Consider the following 22,045-nt stretch of genomic DNA (forward strand, 5'->3'; position numbering starts at 1 on the left):
TGCAGGACAGACTAGTGGAGCTGTAATCTTACTAGGGCATAACACACAATACTTGAGCAATAAAATTAAAATACAAAAAACTGTAAACTATAACATGGCTCATACAGAAATATTGATCCATTTCCCCACAGATTAGGGGGGGGGGGATTTCCGTTTTAAGGGGGTGCTATTTTCTCAAACAGAAACCTATGGCTCATCATGGAAGCAACAGAAATAGAGATGATTTAAGAGTGAGTCATCGTATCATTGCACACACAGTAATTAAGAAGAAGCAGAAAGCGCGGATACGGTCATCGTCCTGATACTCAGAGGAGGCAGATCGATGGCGTGGAATTAGTCTCAAAATGCTTACAGGTGTATATTATTATATGATGTTCAACTTCACATATCTTTTTGTAATGTAGTCAATTAACGCTTTTGAATTTAGTCCAATAACGGTCATTTATAATGGTGTAAATGCTTCGAGACACGACAACGCATTGTGAACTATAAGCACTGTCAGTATTATAATAGCGCTTTTGTTTATTTCAGCATTTTTCTGTAGTCGTGTCCCATAAAAGGTAATTTACATTTTTTTTTTTTTTTTAAAGTACCTGTGGCAGGTAAACAGGAAGTCGCGACAGGTGCGGGAGACACGCCCACAGAAACCTGAAGCTCTCGGAAATAGTTTTTTCTTGGTAGTCTCGTCCAGTTTCTCTCAGTAGGAGACGCACTCATATTGGGGCCCGACCAGCATTCGTGAGCACGTCGACTGGAGAGGAGACTTCTTTCGAAGACACATTCTTCGTTGTAACCAGACTGCTGTAGATTTTTATTTAGTTTTTTATTTCAGTTTTAGTTGCTCGCAGGTTCATTCCGTCTCGCGGCAACCAAAGGCCTGCAGGTTCACCTCGGAAAACAGCCCATGAACGCACCACCGCAAGAAATAAACAAGAAGGGAGGAAGAAGTTCAGGTGTGCTGAGGTCGTTTTGCTTTTAATCGGAGGTTACCCTTGATGGACTACATGGACAGTGGACTGAGGTACACCCCGAAGTCGGTAAGACACATGTAGGACTTCTGTACGGCCTCGAGGCCATCCGACTCGGGCGCATGCTTTGTTTTACCCTCTTAAATATTGATTGGTGTTCTGTGAAAGCGTTTGGGTGTTAGCTGATGGTGCATGTGTGTGAGCATTAGACAGGAAGTGAACCAATCTGATGCTTAAAGATCAGTCAAAGTTAGTGTGACCTGTAGGTAAATGAGCCGCCCCGTAGCGAAACTGTCATGCATGAAGTAGAAAGGTCACTTGTTTTCATTCCACACAAAGATGTTATGACGTGAAAAAAGAAAGAAATCCAGCAAGAAAAAAACCCAACCTGGTTTCCTTTCCTCGCCAAGCTTCTGGTTCCGTCCTGATCCGAGGCTCTGCCAGGTGTTTGATTTTATATATTTCTGGGCGAGCTTTTCAACTTGTTGTTCCAATGTGAAAAAATACATTTAAAAAAAAAAGCCCAACAATGTCATTTTAAGATGAGCAAATACTACACAACCCCTCAAAAGTGTCATTTTGATACACTAAACCAATAAACAACCAACACATAGTGATGATATTCATAGGATACATGTCAGGTTTTTTTTCCTCTCATTCAAGTAAAAGCTTATACAATCGTATGTCCTTTGTCCCATGGTATAACTTTTTACCACATTTTCTTGAGATATCCTGTGAACAAACTAGCCCGTTGACGCTGCACTCGTCCAGCTCATTTTCTCTGCATTGTACTTAATTTCTATGAAGAAAAAAATAAGTATTGAGGCATCTTACCACCTGCAGTTTGAAGTAAGTCATACTCCAAAACCCTACAAACAACGTCTTTGGATAAAACCTTTTTTAATTGATGATTGTAGAACTTTCCTGAGCTTCATCAGTGAAGGTCCTCAGAAAGCGACGCCTGAATTCCTCCAAGTTCCTCTGCCCTGTTGTGACTTGTTCACTCGAGTCCTTCAATTCTGTACACTAACATCCATTCAAGATTACTCCACACACACAGCATCACAGCATGGTGGTAAACATAAATGCATAATGTTAGAAAAGCCCTCCAGATTTCAATCAGAGGATTTGTCAGGACACTGGTTCAGGTCTGATGAGTAAAGTTGGTCATTGACAGTGAGGCTGGGTAATAATTTAAAGCATTTTAAATATATTGGAATTGATTACATGGTTTGTGTTTTTAGATTTACATTTCTGTTGTCTCCAAGAACAATAACCAGATTCCTGTCAAAGGTGGACACTTTAGGTATTTGACGTTTTTAAAGAATGTACTTTTAATTTTTTGAAGTTGTGTGACGGATTGTTTTACATTTTAGTTGTATTGATTGAACTGTTAATAAGCCCACTAAAGTTGTATACGTAATCAGTTCATCGTTATGGTTCATTTGAAGAGTTCTGAGTCACAGTTCTGGTTATCAAAAAAAAATATTTGTTGCCAGGAAAGCTCCATCTTGTTTTTAAGTAAATTGGGTGTTCTGACACATTCTCTCTGTTTCTTGAGTTCAAATCTTTTCCGCTTTTTAATTTGTAGCTTGTTATCTAAAAAACAAACAAAAAAAAAACACCTTGGGCAGTAAATGTGTGAAGCACGTAACACTATGTTGGTGAACAAAGGACACAGAACCATGCATATCTATTCCACCGACTGCAATGATCCTCTGAAATGAGTGATAGATGTCAAACCTGCTCTTTTAAGACAAACGCTTACCATCATAGGTGCAGTATAATTAATCGTAGTCATTCAGCTGGAGTATCAGGTTTATACGAGCAGAGACGGTTGTTCTTAGTTTATAAATCAGTAAATGGAGTTGTAGTTGTGCACTGCTGACAATCTTCTCATAAGCAGCGTGTAATTGTTAAACTTGCAGGCCCAAAGTTTATTAGATGTTCTTTTGTTTACCTGTGAAGTTTTACAGGGACCTTTTAGTTTTCTACAACAGTGCAGTGAGCACACACACACTTGTTGTTCCCCTAAAGATCGGCAAGTGGTTTGTTCCCAACAGGTTTGACAGGATTGTTCATGGTGAAACCTTTGTACTCCCTCCCCCCTCCGTCTCACTTCTTACAGACAACCACGGGGCCGTGACTCATGCATGACGTTCCCTTCTAATTCATTTACAGTCACTGTAACGGTCATTTCAGTTTTGCGAGTAGATTTTGAATGAAAATCTGCTCAGATTTCTTGCAATAGTCGAAGAAATTCATTTTTTTCATATATTAGAAGATAGTTTATCTGTTTGTAGGTTAGCACTGGCTCGGGGCATTCCTAAACTACACAACTACCTACTTGCTGTCTGCTGCTGTCACTTGTCTCTTTGCAGCTTTATGTACACAAATGTCTTCCCGCTCCTATGAAATGGTTGGAATTCATATTTTGAGGTTGTCGTTATCTTAATATAGACCCTTCAGTTGTATGTGTCCGTCATTCATCCATCCATCTATCTGTCTTCTAGGACAAAGACTGGGACACCTCGGTCCAATTCCTGCCAGCATCAGATAACAAAAAGCTTGAGAAGAAAAAGGGTCCGGGGAAAGTTGGGGCTGTGATCGGTGTGGTGATCTTTGCCGCCGTTGTAGCTCTGATGACTGGACTGCTCGTCTGGCATTTCCACTGTAAGAACTTTTTCCTTGATGTTCATTTGATAATAGGACACAATAGCAAACAGTTAATGAAACAGGATGAAAACAAAAAATTCTACTGACTAAAAAGTCAAATTAGTTTGGATAAATTGCACATATGTACTTTGAACTCATTCCTCATTCTTTTTATTTTTATTTTTTTGATCTGCTGAAGTTTTGAAATATATTATTAAAAAACAAATAGACAAACAATGAGGACTAAAAAACTGCCCTTTTTGGTGCAAAAAACGTGCACGTTTTGGTTCAATGTTCTTCGGTAAGTTAAAATCTCTTTATTCTTCTTGATTATTTGCACATGCAAATGACTGAAACCTAGAAGGAGGGATTACAGCTACATCAGTTGACAAACAAATATCCCCCTGGGGATGAATAAAGTGTATATATCTGTAAGATAAGCTGAACTCCCGTGCGCTAAGAGTGTGGCTGTGTATCCTCACTTGTCCGTGTCGTCCTGCAGTCCGTAAAGATGTGCGACTCAAGAAGATGTACAGCGGCTCCATGCGGATCACTAACCAGGTGTTCGAAGATGCCTACGAGAAGTCCAACACCTCCGAGTTCAAGGCGCTGGCGAAGCAGGTGACTTCACAGGTAAGACTGCTGCTCAGGCCTCCACGCCACTGGCCTCTCCTCAAACATGAAAATGGGTGTTTTCAAAGCGCATTTGTGTCCCTCTCCGTTGCGATGATGCTCCTCTGTCTTTCAGCTTAAATCCATCTATTCCAAAAGTCCTCAATTGGCCAAATACTATGTTGGATCTACAGTTCAGGCTTTCAGGTAAGGCTCCTTCATCATTACCTCTTCCAAGAGGGCCATGTTTCCTTTCCTGTTTGTGTGTTGGTTAGCACGATATAAAAAACGATGACATTTGGAGGAAAACTATCTCACTGGATGCTTGTTGTTGTTTGATGTTGTGTGTGCATACATGCAGATCCAATAGTAACTCCATATTAAAACACATTAATCTCCGACAACGTCTGTTGTTCAAATTGTAAGTTCTGAAGATTCTTAAAGTTGGTGCCCTCTGCTTTTGAATGCCCATGTGAAGATTTCCTTCTCCAGAAATAGATTGGGTACTTTTGACATAGATGTGGTTGTGAAGAGAGACCAATTCCAAGTATTTGATATACGACTAATAAGAATACACCTGTCTGACCCTTGTGGTAGAAGTAACAATTATTTTTTTACTTTGCTCCACCTCTGCACTATTCCATTGTTGTCTCAGTGAAGGCAGTGTTATTGCCTACTACCTGTCCGAGTTCAAAGTCCCCACGGGCCAAGAGGCATCCGTCGACAAAGCCATGTCTACGATGGAAAAGCTTGTGGACAAAGAGCAGCGCTTCCTGTCCAGACCTGGCAACTCTCTGGTCCTTGAAGATGTGATATCTTCAGGTAGAGTCAAAGCAACTGGCATTGTTTGTGATTCAGTCCATAATCCATCGTGCTGTTTTGTTTATGGTTTGTTGTGTCATGTTCTGTCTGTTTCGCTGTCGGCCTCCTCATCTAAGTTATGTATGCATGTCATCTCACAGCACTTGATGCCCGACTGTTTTCAACATCATTCAGCCGTAAGTGCTCATCTTCATCTATTTATTTTTGATATCTCATCCATGTAAGTAGAGCACAGCAAACATGTGTTCACACATACTTCATGGGGTTTGAAACGTGTCACCAGAGCTGAAATCATTATTGATTATCGTCTCTCGTTCTTCTTCTGACATATAGTTGGCAGACAAGAAATAGTTTTTCGTTTGCCGCTTATCTTTCTACCCACCAAGAATTAGAAATATTGTCATTTTTTACAAGACTAGTTTGACTGGCATGATAAACATGTAGTTGAGCCATAGTTGGGAATTCTATTTGTTCTTTTTAATCTAAAATTTTAGAAGTGTACAAGGTTGAAACTCTTCTCTATATTTGGCAAAAGCATCATTGTGACTTGTTTACTTGAACTACAGTGTTTCATCATATTTATAAAATGTTATTTTCCTGTGATTTACAAAGTTGAATAGGAACACCCCTAAAAGTCATTGTGTCTGTCTCAGAATTTTTGAAGTTTACCGAACATACAAAGACCGGAACAATTGGGCAGATCCAGTCGCCTGGCTTCCCTAACAGTCCATATCCCCCCAACACCTTCATCCAGTGGCAGCTGAGAGCAGACCCCGGCTACGTCATCAAGCTCGAGTTCGATATGATGAATCTGGAAGAGAACTGCCAGAATGACTTTCTCAAAATCTACGACTCCCTGGTGGCCATCGAGAGCCGCGTCATGGAAGAGTGAGTTCTTCCTTTGGTCTCATCTAAATACAATTCAAGCAGATACGATACTCACCTGCCTTCATGTAGTGGCACACTGTATATATGTTTAGATTGGGATAGAGGACATCTAGTATGTAAGGCCCTCTGCTGGTCAGATGCTGTGTTTCTGATGTACACATACAAAGGCCTATCATTGCCTGGGTTAAGCCTCAAAATAAAGTTGTGTTTAAATGTGGGAGCAAATCAGATGAAAGAATTTGAGAGTGTTATTGCTCTTTCCAAACCGTAAACAATATAAGATGCAGTCAGAAAGCCACCAGGAACTCTACAGGCATAACTTTTCATGTGTGCATCATAAAATCATTCGTGGCATTCTTGCACAGGAGAGATAAAATGCCTTGTTGGTGCATAAGAGCCACAACAACAAAGGCTCCACATGAAGGAACTTTCAATTTATGTTTTAACTGAATCCGTATTAAAGGAACCAGGCTTCATAAGACTGTAATGTGATACTGTTTTGGGCCAACATTTTCTTTCTCATTTTTTACTGGCAGGAAAACCCTCAAACAGCGTTGCGCACACAAATATTGCCGTGGGCGTTTCAGTAAAAAATATGTTGTTCTGAAATCAGTTCAAGCCAATTACTGATTTATTTTATAATAATAATGGAATTTAAACCAAATTAGAAACTCCATATCATCACACCAGTGAACAGTGTATATAGAAACTGTATGTCGTCTGTTTTTTCTTCCTCAGGATGTGTGGGTACTACTCACCTAGTGAACCATTGACCTATCTGTCTTCTGGCAATGTCATGCTGGTGACGATGGCCTCTGATAAGGAGAAGAACTACCCAGGTTTTAGGGCAAAGCTCTCTCAAATCCGACGCGGAAGTAAAGGTGGGGATTAATGTTTGAACCTCTTTGTTGGGAGCTGCATTATAAATGTTTGATCATTGGACAAATCCTGACACAAACCTATTTTTATTAGGTACGACATGCGGTGGCCAGCTGACGGGCGAAAAAGGCACCTTCACTTCTCCCAACTTCCCAAATTACTATCCTCCTCGGACTTCGTGTCAGTGGTCGATCCAGGTGAGACGACGGAACCTAATCGACACGTTATACATATGTATATGCGTGTGTGTGTATGTATTGCTGCTTGGAAGGTCACTTGTCACCATGCCAGTTAGGTTTTTACTCGTCTCTGTCGATCATTAAGGTCCCTGCTGGTAAGGCGGTGAAGGTGACGTTCAGAAAGTTCCTCTTGTCTGAGCCCGGGCAGGAGAACAGTAAGGAATGTAGCAAGGACTACGTGGAGGTCAACAGAAAGAAGTGAGTCCATGCTTGTTTCTCTTAAAACCACATAGGAATGACAGAGCAGAGCAGAATTCTTACTTGTGCACGTCATCCTCAGATTTTGCGGAGAAAAGCCTGATGGAACGGTGACGGAAACCAGCAACACCAACACAATGAGCGTGGTGTTTTTCTCCGACGCCTCCTATGTGGACCGAGGCTTTGACGCGTCATATGAGGCCATCGACGTCAAAGACCGTGAGTGACTCCCCGACCGTGGATATTTCTTGACGCTAAGCAAGTGTACCTCGGCGTTAACCCCGTCATGTCATCCATAGCTTGTCCAAAGGAGTTCCAGTGCAGAAATCAACGCTGCGTGAAATTGGCGCTCAAGTGTGATGGCTGGAATGACTGCGGAGACATGAGTGATGAATTAAACTGCAGTAAGTACTCTGATTACACTCTGGAAGAGTCGTCGACATCGATAGTGTAATTACTCTCTGCTTTGTTGGCACACAAAGTGAGTTCTGTGTTTTCCTCCAGAGTGCAGTTCAAAGCACATCAGCTGTAAGAATGGGTTGTGCAAGCCCATGTTCTGGAAATGTGACGGCGTAGACGACTGTGGAGACCTCACAGATGAGCTGAACTGTGGTAAGACCGGTTTGCACTCATGGAGGCTGAATTTTACATGCGCTTTGACAGGTCAGTTTTCTCATGCCTGACCATTTCTTTTGTTATCTAAGGTGGATGCAAAACTGGACAAATAACATGCAAGAATGCAAAATGTGTGTCTGAGAAGAATCGCTGCGACGGTACAGACAACTGTGGGGACGGGTCAGATGAGCTCGACTGTGGGAGAAGTAAGCCTTCTTTTCTAAAGTGCAAACATATCTCCAGACATAAGTCACTGAATCTAACAAAATATCAATTTATGCTGCTGTCTTTATTAGTTTAAACAGTTTGTTTAAACCGTTTGCAACATGAGTAAAGAATACATTTTAGGGAACACATAATTGATGAAATGAGTTTTTTTCCCCCACGCTTGAGGAATTTTATACAGTGCCCGTTTTTTTCATAGTTTGGATTTGATTGTTCTTCCCTCCCCCTCTCTGTAGGCATGGATTTGAAGTGCAGTGATCTCACTTATAGATGTAAAAACAATAAATGCATCAGTAAAGTGAACCCCGAATGTGATGGGACGCAGGACTGCGAAGATGGATCTGACGAGCAGAATTGCGGTCAGTCCCAATGAAAACCTTCAGCGGGTGCACGTACTTCATCTCAGACATTCAAAAGTTGTTACTGTCGCCATCTGCATTGTTGAGCCTTACGGATGCGAACTTCCACCCACTTCAGGCACAACGACGAGCTGCAACATGCCAGCCCTGTGACTGATTGATTGTTTACATTGCAGACTGCGGCCGGAGCATGTTCAAGACGTCGCGTATTGTGGGCGGCGAGGATACAGAAGCCGGGGAGTTTCCCTGGCAGGTCAGCCTCCACGTCAAAGGTTTCGGTCACGTGTGTGGAGCGACCATCATCAGTCCGAACTGGCTGGTCACCGCTGCCCACTGTGTGCAAGATGACGGCCGGACAAGGTAGCCTCTTGGTTTTTATTTTATGTTCTCACTGGCAACAAGAAAGATTCTTTCTTTTTGCAATATGGCATTGTGTGTCAAATCAGAGCTCACAGCCACAAGATCTTTCGGCAGCTCAACCACCTCCAGATGTCTGGTTAAACTTTCATTTTACAGATATTTTTCAGATTCTTTGAACTTAAAAAGAGTGCAACAGTAGATTGACATTAAAGTCCTCTATCTATGTATTTCTATGCTGGACACATTATTTTAGAGCCATGTTTAGATATTAAAAACTTAATTTATGTCCTTATTCGAGAGCTTGAATACAGTTGAATACAGTTTTTACACAAAAGAACTGCCTTGAGAGCTTCTTAAATTCTTTGAAACATTAGGACAAAATAACTAATGCAGTTCGTTTATTTTTTACTTTAAATATGCTGTGAACAATTTGTCACATGCAAAGTGAAACCATAGACTAGACACAATGCTCTGGTGTCACATCGAATCAGGAACAACTCCCAAGAAATAGAAAAAAAGGGAAGAAACCTTCAGGAGATCAACAGAGGAGGATCCCTCTCCCCAGATGGACAGATGCAATAGATGTCATGTGACCAGATGAACAGCGTTCAATGAATATGACAGAAATGTATGAATAATTATTAGTAGGCATGGACCACAATCCATGGAACAGAAAGGGGAAGAGAGGAGGGCCATGGCAGGAGGCATCGCAAAAGAGGCCAGACCTTTGAGGCAGGAGGCGAAGAGAAGGAGGCAGGACCATTGGGAAGCAGGCCAGGTCTAGGCCAAAGGCTGGATGCAGGAAGCAGGGCCAGCTTCAGACACCTCCAGGTCCAATGGACCCTATGAGACGTGAAGTCACAAAGACTCCGGGGAGGAAGCAGAGTTATTAAGGTGCAATGGAGAGATGTAAATTCATACATAAGGAGAGAGAGAAGAGGAGATAGGTGCTCAGTGTATCCTAAAACATCCCCCAGCAGCCTATAAGCCTATTGCAGCATATCAAGGGGCTCGACCAGGGCAAACCTGATTCAGCCCTAACTATAAGCACTATCAAACAGGAAAGTCTTAAGTCTATTCTTGAATGAGGTGACTGTGTCTGCCTCCCGGACTGAAAGTGGAAGCTGGTTCCATAAAAGAGGAGCTTGATAACTGAAGGCTCTTGCTCCCATCCTACTTTTTAGGACTCTAGGAACCACAAGTAGCCCCGCATTTAGTGAGCGGAGCTCTCTAGTGGGACAATATGGTACTACAAGCTTCTTAAGATATGATGGTGCATCACCAATCAAGGCTTTGTAGGTGAGGAGAAGAATTTTAAATGTGATTCTTGATTTTACAGGGAGCCAGTGCAGAGCAGCTAATACAGGAGTCATGTGATCTCTTTTCTTAGTTTTTGTGAGTACACAAGCTGCAGCATTCTGGATCAACTGGAGGGACTTAAGAGACTTATTAGAGCAGCCTGATAATAAGGAGTTGCAGTAATCTAGTCTGGAAGTAACAAACGCGTGAACCAGCTTTTCTGCATCTTTTTGAGACAAGATGTGCCTGATTTTTGAAATGTTATGTAGATGAAAAAATGCAATCCTGTTCCATGCATAATTCAATTGAACTGTAATGGTAAACAAGATCTGAACAGCCAGGCCTAACTCAGGTTGTTTTCTCATGTGACGCTTGTTATTCTAGATTGAGAATAATTTTTGCAAATTCTTTTGGGTGTACGTCTTCAGATACTCCCAGCCCAGCACTTGGGAAGCTTACCTCGGCCTTCACACCCAAGGGAATGTTGGAAGTGTCGTGGAGAAGAGGAACCTGAAGCGGATCATAGCCAACCCGAACTACAACGCATACACCTATGACAATGACATCGCCCTGATGGAGCTGGACAGACCCGTCACATACTCGGATTACATCAGGCCCATCTGCATGCCGGCTCCTCAACATGATTTTCCAATGGGTAACACTGTGTGGATCACCGGGTGGGGCGCTACTCGAGAAGGAGGTGAGTTCTCACCAAAATCAAACTCTGTATTTCCCATTTTGATGAATCCTTGTAGCCACTAATACTGAAACTTTTTTTTATCATTTTTTAACCAAAACTTTAGCTCAAATAACTATCCAGTGAACTAACTATCCAGTGAGTGAAAGAATATAAAAATGTAATTACAGTTTTTGATTTAATTTGGTGATGCTCTGTTATATACTGGGTAGTTATCATTTGCAAAAATATTCAAATTGTAGCTCTATATTGGCTTACAGATGGATGTCATGTAGGTGCTAATACATTTTTATATCTATTATACCTTTTCTCTGATTATGTTTAGACTTCAACATAAGCGTAATGGTGTCCTTCTGTCGTTTTTGTGACTTAGGATTTGCTGCAAAAGTGCTCCAAAAGGCCCAGGTCCGAATCATCAACTCCAAGGTGTGCAACGATTTAATGGGAGGGCAGATCACGTCTCGGATGTTGTGCGCCGGAGTGCTGACCGGGGGAGTCGATGCTTGCCAGGTAATAAAAGGCCCTTGAAGCTGCCATGCCTTCTTTCTTATGGTTTCAGCTTTCTCCCAGATTGTTTGACAAAATAAGGCATATCAATATTTTATCAATGTGCAAATTTGACAATTAGCTAGAAATGTAACTGTTGTCAATTATACTGTGGTGATAAAAGAGTGTTAGGCTTGGTAAGTTCATTGAATTCATAACAAGGGCATGGAAAACACCTTTCTGACTTTAATTGCGGAGAAGGAAGAGGTGTAGCAGGAAAAGGCAAAGAAAGTAGTAACTCTCACATGTGCCCGTATTTGTCTCTGTTAGGGGGACTCTGGCGGCCCTCTGTCCAGTCCGTCCGGCAGCCGCATGTTCCTGGCAGGAGTGGTTAGTTGGGGCGATGGCTGTGCGCGCAGGAACAAACCTGGCATCTACACAAGGGTCACCAAATTCCGTGGGTGGATCAAAGAAAAGACGGGAGTGTAGACCACTGCAAAGCGGTCCAACCAGGTCATATAGAAAATGCACACGGACTGATGACAAACCAAAGTACGGGTTGTTGCTTCACCACTCTGACTTTCCAGCTGATGTAGTGGCGTTGACTCTGTCGCAGCTAAAGCTGAAAATGCACCGTTTGCTTAAAAAGCAATTGAAACACATTTTAAGACTGCTATTTTATGAGGGTGGGGTTGATGACATGTTTTTGAATGTAAATAAAGGTTTTATTTTTGTGTGGTTTTATTCTGCCATTTTTTTTTTAAAGCTTGTTTTGATGGAGACCAATGTTATGTGCTGCACATTAAGTAGATTGTAGGCGTGATTGTTACACATGTACACAAATGAATTGTGCATCTCTGTCTTGTGTTTTATCAGTAGATATATAAATGTCCTACCAGTTTTCCTTGTCAGAATTTTGTAAATTTAGAAAGCAAAATGGCCGCAAGCTCATCCATCTTACCTCCTATGGCTTGGTATCATACTCATCTTAGTGATTTTTCGTCCAGCAGAAATCCCTGAAGAGTTAGTGATGTGATTCTTCTCTTTGGAAAGCATTGTCCTGCTCATCATGGATGGCATTATATATTAACAGCCATGAACTGCAAAAAAATACATCAGCATGAACAAGTTTTGTTTGAGGTTAAGCTTTCATGTTTAATATATCTCATCCAGCACAATATTGGCTTCTCAGTTTAATTCTTCTTAAATCTTTGTAAATGTGGTTTTATAGCAGATGTTTTTCAATAAAATAATTATAATATATAACCTCCAATTCTTGGCATTTCTGTCTCCATACTCTGAATTATTTTTAGGAGATGTTTTTTTTATGACTTTGCTTAACATCCAACATATTTGCTTTGCATTGTGCCTTTATTTAAACTGAATTAATATTATTTGTTCACTCTGCAATATGTTCATTAGCAAACACATGTCCTTTTTGCTGTTGATAAGGTATTGTTATTATTATATATCATACTTTGTTCAGATACATTGTCATCAATATGACACAGCCATATCTTACGTATATTAATGTTGTGTTCTTTTTAATCTTCTCTATTTTGTGTGCGTAAATAAACTAAACTGAGGAGAGACTGGAGGGAGATTGCCACTATGAATGTGATGTACATTGAAATGATGGGATGTCAGAAAGTAGTGCTAATTTTGGTCCAGCTGCAGATTTTATTTTGTGTGTGTATTTTGCGTTTTCTACGTGTCTCCATTGTCCTCTGTTGAGTGTCTTTGTCTATTCAGTTCTAATTCGACTCCGGAACCAAGAACCCTTGAATCTCACCTTTACCGGAAGATATTTACGAACGGGGCGGAAACGGTCCCACCGTATTATTGTTCCCCAGGTTTTCGCAGCAGTCTCCATCATGATTTGTGTTCATCTATTCTTCTTTTCTTTCAGCCGTACCGTTTAAATGGCCGGTCATCTCAGATGTAAAGGTGTAAAACAATGTTGAGGACTCGTGCTTTGTTCGTCTCAGACACAAATGGTTTCAAAACATTACAAACGGTTTGACATGGATGTAGTTTATTGTTTATATAATTTAGTGAGGGCAGCGAGCTGCTGCATGTTTGCAAAGTCGGAGATGTCGATTTAATTTATCCGTTGTGAATTATCTCCGTGGTGAAGGCGAGTAACTTATTTTACACCAAACATGGACTCCGACCGAAGGAGGGACAGCCGCAGTTGGGACTGGGACAGCCCGCAGTGCCGAGCCCAGCTGGACGAGATCTTTTTCCGCCGACATGACTACATCCAGGCGGGACGGCCGGAGCACAAAGAGTTCTGGTCTTTTTTTGACCGCTTCCAACGGTTTAAAACCAAGAGGGACATGTCTGGGGCAGGAGCGAAGAGGGACAGCGAAGACGGGAGAAAGACTGGCGCAGGAAAGGTAGACCTCGGCCTTCCGAAAGACTACGACGCTCGTTACCGCATCAACGTGTCCGTGTGCACCAGGGATGTGGAGGAGCGCCTTGGGACGTCGGAGCACAGAGGTAGGGAGAGACCCTCGGGTCCGGGCAGTCAGGAGATCTCCGACTGCCGCCTGGCTCTCCTGCATTTCCTGGACTTCAACCAGAGACAGAGTTTTGGAAAGCTGGCCAAGCTCCGCCGGGAGCAGAAGAACCTGCCCATCTTCCAGTACCGGGACAGGATAGTGGAGCTGGTGCGACTCCACCCGGTGGTCGTGGTGGCAGGGGACACGGGCTGTGGGAAGTCCACCCAAGTACCCCAGTATCTTCTCTCGGCTGGCTTCAACCACATCGCCTGCACTCAGCCTCGACGTATCGCCTGTATATCCCTCGCGAAGAGGGTCAGCTTTGAGAGTCTCAATCAGTACGGCTCCAAGGTTAGTCACGCACGGTCCGATAAAGGTTCCGACCTCTGCTGACTGCACATTGTAAACAACACCTTGTCCACAACTATTCATCCAACACATCAAATACAAAAGGCAAATTGCGTTTTTCTCAGTGGTAAAAAGTAACTAAGTACGTTTACTCAAGTTATGTACTTAATTTGAAGGACTTGAATTTTACTTCCATTGTTCTGCTACTTTAAAGTGCCACTCCACTATACCTCAGAGATCAATAATACAAAATAGAATCAACAAATAACATATGACGTATTATTATCGATTAAGATGACTTTATTGATCCCGGGGAATTCACAATTCACCCAGCAGTATATCAAGTAGTTAAATTAAGCTCCACATTTACCAGCTGTAACATAAAAGTGACACCTTAATGCATCACCAATTATAATCCAATTATATAATATATATGATTATGAAATGGGCCACTCTGAGTACTGAGTAATAAGAGTACTTTTACAACATCTTTAAAGACCAAGAGGAATTTGTAGATATCTCCTTGACTCCACAATGTGTGGAAGGCTACAACCAGAAAGTCAAATAGATAACATACGTATAAAGTAATAGAACATTGTTTTATGCAGTTTTAGTCAATTACAGTCTCCTAGTTCGTTTGCAGCACTGACTCGATTGTAAACGCATATCAGAATAAGCTCATGTTTTGCAGGTGGGGTACCAGATCCGCTTTGAGACAACCCGGACCCCGTCCACCAAACTCCTGTTCCTGACTGAGGGGCTGCTGCTCCGACAGATCCAGCAGGACAGGACCCTCTCTCAGTACCAGGTGTTGATCGTGGACGAGGTCCACGAGAGGCACCTCCACTGTGACTTCCTTCTTGGGGTCCTGCGCTCCCTGCTGTCGGACCAACCAGACCTGCGTCTCATCCTCATGTCGGCCACCATCAACATCAAACTTTTCTCTGACTATTTCAGAGGTGCTCCTGTGCTGCAGGTACCAGGCCGGCTGTTCCCTATACAGGTAAGCAGAGGACACCGTCAATCACAGGTGTAATATGAATCTCACTTGAAGAAATTAGTTTTCTGGGCTTTGATGCAGGAATGCTCAAAGACCAATGCACTAAGTAATGGACACGGGTTAAAAATATTCAGTATGTTAGTTTGATATGTTCTTGGTAGTCCAGTGATTTGTCTCTAATTACAACATTTGAAATTGCGGCCTGCAATACACATTTCAAGCATTCGATTTGGAATATTTCAGTGTTTTCCGGGTTTGAGAATGTGTTGGATAATATTTCTTTTGAATTCCATGTCTCCTGAAGGTGATATACCAGCCCATTCCGAATGAGGAGCAGGCCTCGCGCTCAGAGAAACTGGATCCCAGACCCTACCTGCGCATCCTGCAGGGCATTGATCAGCGCTACCCTCCCGAGGAGCGTGGTGACCTGCTGCTCTTCCTCAGCGGTGTGGCGGAGATCTCCACCATCCAGGAGGCCTGTCAGGTTTATGCCACGCACACGCGTCGCTGGATTGTCTTGCCACTACACAGCACACTCTCTCTGGCCCAGCAGGATAAGGTACAGTCAGCTATGTTTGGATTGGAGTGGAGATGCAATGTTTGAATCTGATATGTTATGGATTTGGTTTACCAGTTCTAATTCTCTGTCGTCACGTTATTCTTCAGGTGTTTGACATTTCTCCTCCGGCAGTGAGAAAGTGCATCATCTCTACCAATATTGCTGAGACTTCAGTTACAATAGATGGAGTACGCTTTGTTGTAGACTCAGGTATACCAATACTAGTACACTCGTAGTTGGGGGGGGATGCTTTCTAACTTGAAAGAAATGTAAATAGTAAAAAAGGGGGGAAACAATACACGGCTCCGTAGTAGAATAACACCCACAAAAATGGATTGTTTTGTCATTGATTCTTTTACAGGGAAGGTAAAGGAGATGAGTTTTGATCCAAAGGCCAAGATGCAACGTCTGCAGGAGTTCTGGATCAGCCGAGCCAGCTCTGAGCAGAGGAAAGGTCGCGCTGGTCGCACCGGTCCAGGAGTGTGTTACCGCTTGTACGCCGAGTCCGATTACGATGCCTTTGCACCTTATCCGGTGCCTGAAATCCACAGAGTGGCTCTGGACTCCCTCATTCTTCAGGTAACAATATCTCATAGAAGCAGAATAGAAATTCTTGTTTTTCATTCTTCAAATTCTATAGTTGCATTCTAGCTTTATTTGTGCGATCTTGTTTCTGCAGATGAAGAGCATGTCTCTTGGAGATCCTCTTTCTTTTGTCTTCATCGATCCACCTCCAGCTGCTAGTATCCAGACTGCAATTACTTATCTGAAAGAGCAGGGAGCGCTGGACAGTCGCTCTGAACTGACCTCGATTGGTAATTTGCTGGCACAGCTGCCTGTGGATGTGGTCATCGGTAAAATTCCCTTCACCAAACTCCTATTGTAGTTTTTGTGTTTTTTGTTGCTAACAAAACCGTGGCAAACGGTTGAATCAAGTTTAAATCGCATAATTTTAGTCTTGGTTTCTCTTGAAGTAAGTTTACAAAATGTGTGTGTGTGTGTGTGTGTGTGTGTGTGTGTGTGTGTGTGTGTGTGTGTGTGTGTGTGTGTGTGTGTGTGTGTGTGTGTGTGTGTGTGTGTGTGTGTGTGTGTGTGTGTGTGTGTGTGTGTGTGTGTGTGTGTGTGTGTGTGTGTGTGTGTGTGTGTGTGTGTGTGTGTGCATTCAGGGAAGATGCTGGTGCTGGGCTCCTTGTTTAAACTGGTGGATCCCGTGATGACAGTAGCAGCAGCCCTCAGTGTTCAGTCGCCTTTCCTGCGCAGCGCACAGCACAACCCAGACTGTGCCACTGCATGCCAGCCCCTGCAAAGCAACCACGGGGACCCCTTTACCCTGCTCAACACCTTCAATGCCTGGGTGGAGGTCAGTAATGGAAACGTTGTTTGACGTCGGCTATTTGGTGAACAGAATAGTCAGATTTGATATAAAATGGTCTTCATTGTACTTAAAACTGTTCATCAACAGGTGAAGGGAGAGAGAGGTGGTGGCTCCAGGAAGTGGTGCAGGAGGAGAGGCCTGGAGGAGCAGCGTCTCTATGAGATGGTCAACCTACGCAGACAGTTCAAGGTAGGCAACTGACACAATAGTTCACACATTTAAAAAAAAACACATTTGAAAGGTTTCTGATGTGTGAACACTATTTTATTATATAAGCTTCCTCTGTGGTTGAAAGGACTTGCTGAAGAGCCACGGCCTGCTGGAAACGGAGAGCAGCACTCCCTCTGGTGGTGACCGCGGGCAGCGTAGGCAAAGGCTAACGGAGAGGAAGAAGCTGCATCAGCTAAAAAGAGATCATGAGCAGCAGGAGAGTGGCAGACGTAAAGTCCTGAGGATGGATGAGGGCCAGGACGGAGAGTTCTCCTCAGGATCAGACGCAGAGGGAGCCGGCAAAGGCCAGAAGGACAAGGGGGCATCTGGACAGAACTTGGACATACAGGTAACATGGAAAAAGATGGTTACAAAGCAGCCCTCAACACCAACGTTTTACACTTGACTTTAAGTCATTCCTTTGTGCTATTTAGTGGGACACTCATGATTTAATCAGCAGAATACAAATGTAATTGATCCGCCTGTTTGGCACAGTCACACTGATCAGTGGTCTCTCTGTGGTGCTGTTTGACCTGCAACAGGATGTGAAGTTCAAGTTGCGTCACAACGTGTCAGAGCTGCGGGAGGCGGCCAGCGTCAGTCAGGACATGTCCTCCCGCCAGCAGGTTTTGCTCAAGCTGCTGCTTTGCCGCGGCCTCTACCCTCAGCTGGCACTGCCCGATGAACACAACTCCACCCGCAAGGACTCCGAGCAGGTCAAGCCTCCTGCTGCACCCACCCCAGCTTCTCAGTTTAGATACAATAAAGGTATGTGTGTGTCAGTGTTTCTATAGTGTTGTATTGATCCACTTTTCCTTTGTGATTTTCCAATGTTCAGGTGTTTCACACAAGGAATAAGCAGGGAGTGGTGATCCACCCGACTAGCGTGTTTGCCAGCGACCCAGAGGTGTTGCAAGTGCCTGAGGATGACACCAGGGAAATTGGTAAATCTCTCTAATAACGTCTTTTTACTACATGTACTACATGTAGATTGTTTAGGTATATTCAAAACTCAGAACTCTGCTTTGAAAGCCAAAACTTTAAAAAGGTAGCACTGTTAAGGAAAAATGAGCATCAATAAAACAGACTGAACATAATATGAGAGGCACGTGTAACACAAAGTCATGCTTTGTATATATTCAATTCAATTCAGTTTATTTTGTATAGCCCAATATCACAAATTACAAATTATCCTCAAAGGGCTTTACAATCTGTACACATACGACATCCCTGACCTTTGACCTCACATCAGACCAGGAAAAACTCCCCAAAAATAACCTTTCACAGTGAAAAAAAGGGATGAAACCTTCAGGAGAACAACAGAGGAGGATCCCTCTCCCCAGATAACAGATTTACTCTTCATAAGAACAAAACACACCTTTAAATTGCAACGGGAGATAAACCCTATTTGTGAAATCCAACTTAAGATATTTAAATTCACGAAGCATTCGCACCTTATATTTCAATTATTTAATTATTAAGTAGCTCCTAACCAAAGATGTTTCTTTTTGGAAGTTACTTTTAGTTCTAGAGTAGACCACATTGGTTGTTTGGCATGTTTCTATGAAAATTCAAGTCCATTTCCTTCAAAATATTTTCTCTTCATGTTGCAAAAACATTATTTACAACTGCTTGTTTTGCACAGCGGTGGTTTTATGTGTTTGCAGTTCAACAACTGTACTGGAACATCTATTCCCCAGCCTCCTGATCCACTGATGAAGTCTTTTTGTTTTGTCCTCACATGTCTCTTCCTTTCACTCTTCTTGTCTCTTTGTCTTTGTTTCCTGCCTGCAGGGCCTGACAGGCGGGACAGCAGCAGACACCAGCTGCTGGCCTTCGTCACTCTGTTGGAGACCAACAAGCCATATTTGTCCAACTGCGTGCGGGTTCCAGCGCTGCAAGTTGGTACCCGATGTGGGATCCACCTTTTCTCGCCACAAATTGCTCAATGTTTTAGTTCTATTTAATCGTCTTGATAAGGTTATGTGTTATGTTGAAGTAATCTGACTCCGACCGGTGGTTACGATGTTTTTTGGGGTTGGCGTGTTTACTGAGTAGGACAAAGAGTCAAATAATTTTCTCCATAATTATTTCACTGGTTCCGGTATTGCAACATTGATACATCTGCACCAAATAACACTGTTTTAATGAAATACGGGAATACAAGTTTAGCTTCTTTTTTTTTTACTGGTGTTGATGTCTAATTTAGTTTTTTGTTTAAGTTCTCTTTCACAGATTGAAACATGTTCATTTAAAAAATATCTGTGATAATGGGAAAATGTAGTAACATTATCATTCTTATTGGGAGATTCTTTTTTTCTCCATGTTACGGAAATATTACACAGATGGACATAAAATGCAGACAAGCCGTTTATTGTACAGTAGAGCTAAATGAAATGTAATGTACTTGAAACAAAGATCCCCAGCCGGATCCAAACTGGGAATGCTGCTGTTAGCAACCTGTAGTAGAACACCAGATGTTATGTTTATCAGATTTAGACACAGATTTTAGTATTATTGATTACCTACATAATCACACATTTCTATATTATGTGTAACTCATATTGTGTCCCAGAACATCATTGTTTTGGGCAACATATCTTTTTTTCCATCATGATCTCTTCCATATTCCCAGTGCTGGTCCATTCATCCATCACGCATAGTATTACATCTCTGTGTGCTCATTAGGCTCTGCTGCTGGTAGCAAACTCCGTGGACAGCAACGCCGACTGTACGCGCCTGGTGGTGGACGGCTGGCTGGAGCTGGAGCTGAGGGAGCCCGAGGAGGCCCTGAAGGTGCTGTCCACAGCTCTTACACTCCGGGGTGAGTGGGAGCGTCTCCTGTTGGCCCAGCTGAAACAGAGCACAATGGAGGGACCTGCAGTCCTGGGGGTGTCCCGCAAAGTCATGGAGAAGCTGAGTGAAGGCCTGGTCCGCTTCCTGCTCTACACTGAGGTAGTGATGCAGTGCTGACCTGGTGGTTACAGTATGATGCAGCCCAAAAACAGGCGTGAAAAGTAGATCATACACAAATTCTTGATGCAAATAATACTGTTTGTATGCGTCAATATTGTTCATTTCTACCTCTCTGATGTTCTCAGTGATTCAGACACTCATTCTCATTTGACATTCTAATTTAATATAGTCTTTTTAGTAATGTTCTGCTTACCTTTCTTCCCAGATAACTTACAGCCTACGGCGACTCACAGCTTTCCAGACGCAGAACCTGTACATCGGCCCTCAGTCTCAGTCCGAGCTGTCTCACACCAAAGCTCGAGACGTCAACCCACTGTTTCCAGGAGTCGAGGCCAAGCCGGACCCCATTAAAGGAGGCCTGCGTGTCACCAGCTTCTTCAACTACAACTGTCTGGTTGTAAGTCTATCTGAAACAGTGGCAGTCTAGCCAAGCGTTCTCTTAAAAGTTAGGAAGAGATGGAAAATAAATGTTACAGCTGCCAGGAATATTGTCCCATGTCTGGATATGAAATTCCCGTTAAGTTGATGTTTTTTGGGAAATTGTGTATTGTTAGAGGTCGTGTTTAAAAGAGGTAACCTGGACATGACTTATGTTCCAGCTTGGAGCACCACATTACCTCCACAGCTAAACCAAATTGCCCCAGCAGAGCTGCAGGTTGACATCAGAATGCAGGTGTAAAATAGGGTCACGTGGCAACATACTTTTCCTGAATAAATACAGGTTACTATTAAATAAAACAGAGGAGTTTAACCCCCAAACAAAATATCGACCACTAACAAAATAGTTGCTAGCTCGTCAGCTCTTCCCTGACGTAATATACCACGCCTTCCTTGTTAAAGGCATTTAACTTGAAACACACTGATCTCCACATCTGACTCAACTTTGTCTTTGGTCTTTGTAATTTGCAGGACTCAAAGGATCTCTACAGTGAGTGTTTACGCACTTTCTGGAGCTGTCCTAACTGTGACCTCTACATGCCTCTGACTCCTCTGGAACGCATGCAGCACGAGGCCTCCTGCAGGCCAGCGGGAGAACAGCAGCAGCCGGAGGAAGGTCAGCAATTTCTTATGTTGATGTTCATTCTGAGGTATCTGTTGGTGTTGGATCACTTGAACACATGCACCAGCTGACTTGACACTTGTTGAGAGATGAATAACGTGAGGCTAATGGTAGGTTTGTGTTTTCAGAGCCAGAAGGTGGAAAGGCGGTCTCCTCCTCAGTGCCCAGTCTCACCAGAGTTTATCACTGTGACGTCTGTGATGAAGACCTGACCCTCACCTCCACTGAGATCCTCAAACACAAAAGGCAGCACATGTTTTCTGCTAAGTAACTGACTTCAGCATCTGAAGAGCAACAGCTGCTCACAACTTGTCTGTTCTGTTCTGTTGAGAACTTATTGGAGTTCATGGAATGAGGTTGTTATACATTTGTACTTGAAGAATGTTATTAAAGTGCTATTACTTTTTTCTAATGGTCACTGGGTGTATTTGTCTTCTGCAGCTCTCTTCGTAGTTCTATTCTTTTAGGAGATATACACATTTGTATATTTGTATATTCCAAAATAATTGTTCAAAAATGCCAACTTACCGTAGTCAAAAGGCTGCAAACAAAAGAACAAATTCCTATTTCTTCTCAAAATCATTATAGCATTGTTGAACATCTATAGATCACAACTTTCATCCAGTGTGAAGGAGGTCCAGTGAGCGAATGGCATGCACATGTGAGAGAGAAGAAGACACTGATTTAAAATATAGACTGAGGGTTTAATAA

General features: G+C 42.7%; 2 protein-coding genes across 2 annotated transcripts; both read left to right on the forward strand.

Moving 5' to 3' along the window:
- Window positions 1–274: 274 nt before the first annotated feature.
- st14a (suppression of tumorigenicity 14a) lies at window positions 275–12,568 on the forward strand. The gene is made up of 20 exons (XM_034549140.1): window positions 275–354; window positions 833–1,037; window positions 3,482–3,641; window positions 4,126–4,256; window positions 4,372–4,442; window positions 4,891–5,057; window positions 5,198–5,233; window positions 5,711–5,945; window positions 6,684–6,826; window positions 6,918–7,021; window positions 7,149–7,261; window positions 7,344–7,480; window positions 7,561–7,665; window positions 7,766–7,873; window positions 7,966–8,082; window positions 8,338–8,460; window positions 8,637–8,820; window positions 10,548–10,819; window positions 11,190–11,326; window positions 11,633–12,568. The coding sequence occupies exons 2-20, from the start codon at window positions 996–998 to the stop codon at window positions 11,789–11,791; spliced, it is 2,544 nt and encodes an 847-aa protein (XP_034405031.1). The 5' UTR covers window positions 275–354; window positions 833–995; the 3' UTR covers window positions 11,792–12,568.
- Window positions 12,569–13,143: 575 nt separating this feature from the next.
- Window positions 13,144–21,742, forward strand: dhx34 (DEAH (Asp-Glu-Ala-His) box polypeptide 34). Its single transcript, XM_034549127.1, has 16 exons — window positions 13,144–14,157; window positions 14,846–15,157; window positions 15,459–15,713; window positions 15,821–15,923; window positions 16,075–16,292; window positions 16,393–16,567; window positions 16,880–17,073; window positions 17,176–17,277; window positions 17,384–17,647; window positions 17,841–18,014; window positions 18,137–18,242; window positions 19,093–19,199; window positions 19,987–20,253; window positions 20,480–20,671; window positions 21,184–21,328; window positions 21,463–21,742. The coding sequence occupies exons 1-16, from the start codon at window positions 13,465–13,467 to the stop codon at window positions 21,603–21,605; spliced, it is 3,450 nt and encodes a 1,149-aa protein (XP_034405018.1). The 5' UTR covers window positions 13,144–13,464; the 3' UTR covers window positions 21,606–21,742.
- The last annotated feature ends 303 nt before the right edge of the window (window positions 21,743–22,045 follow it).

The sequence above is a fragment of the Cyclopterus lumpus genome, chromosome 13 (genome assembly GCF_009769545.1).
Source record: "Cyclopterus lumpus isolate fCycLum1 chromosome 13, fCycLum1.pri, whole genome shotgun sequence".
NCBI lineage: Eukaryota > Metazoa > Chordata > Actinopteri > Perciformes > Cyclopteridae > Cyclopterus > Cyclopterus lumpus.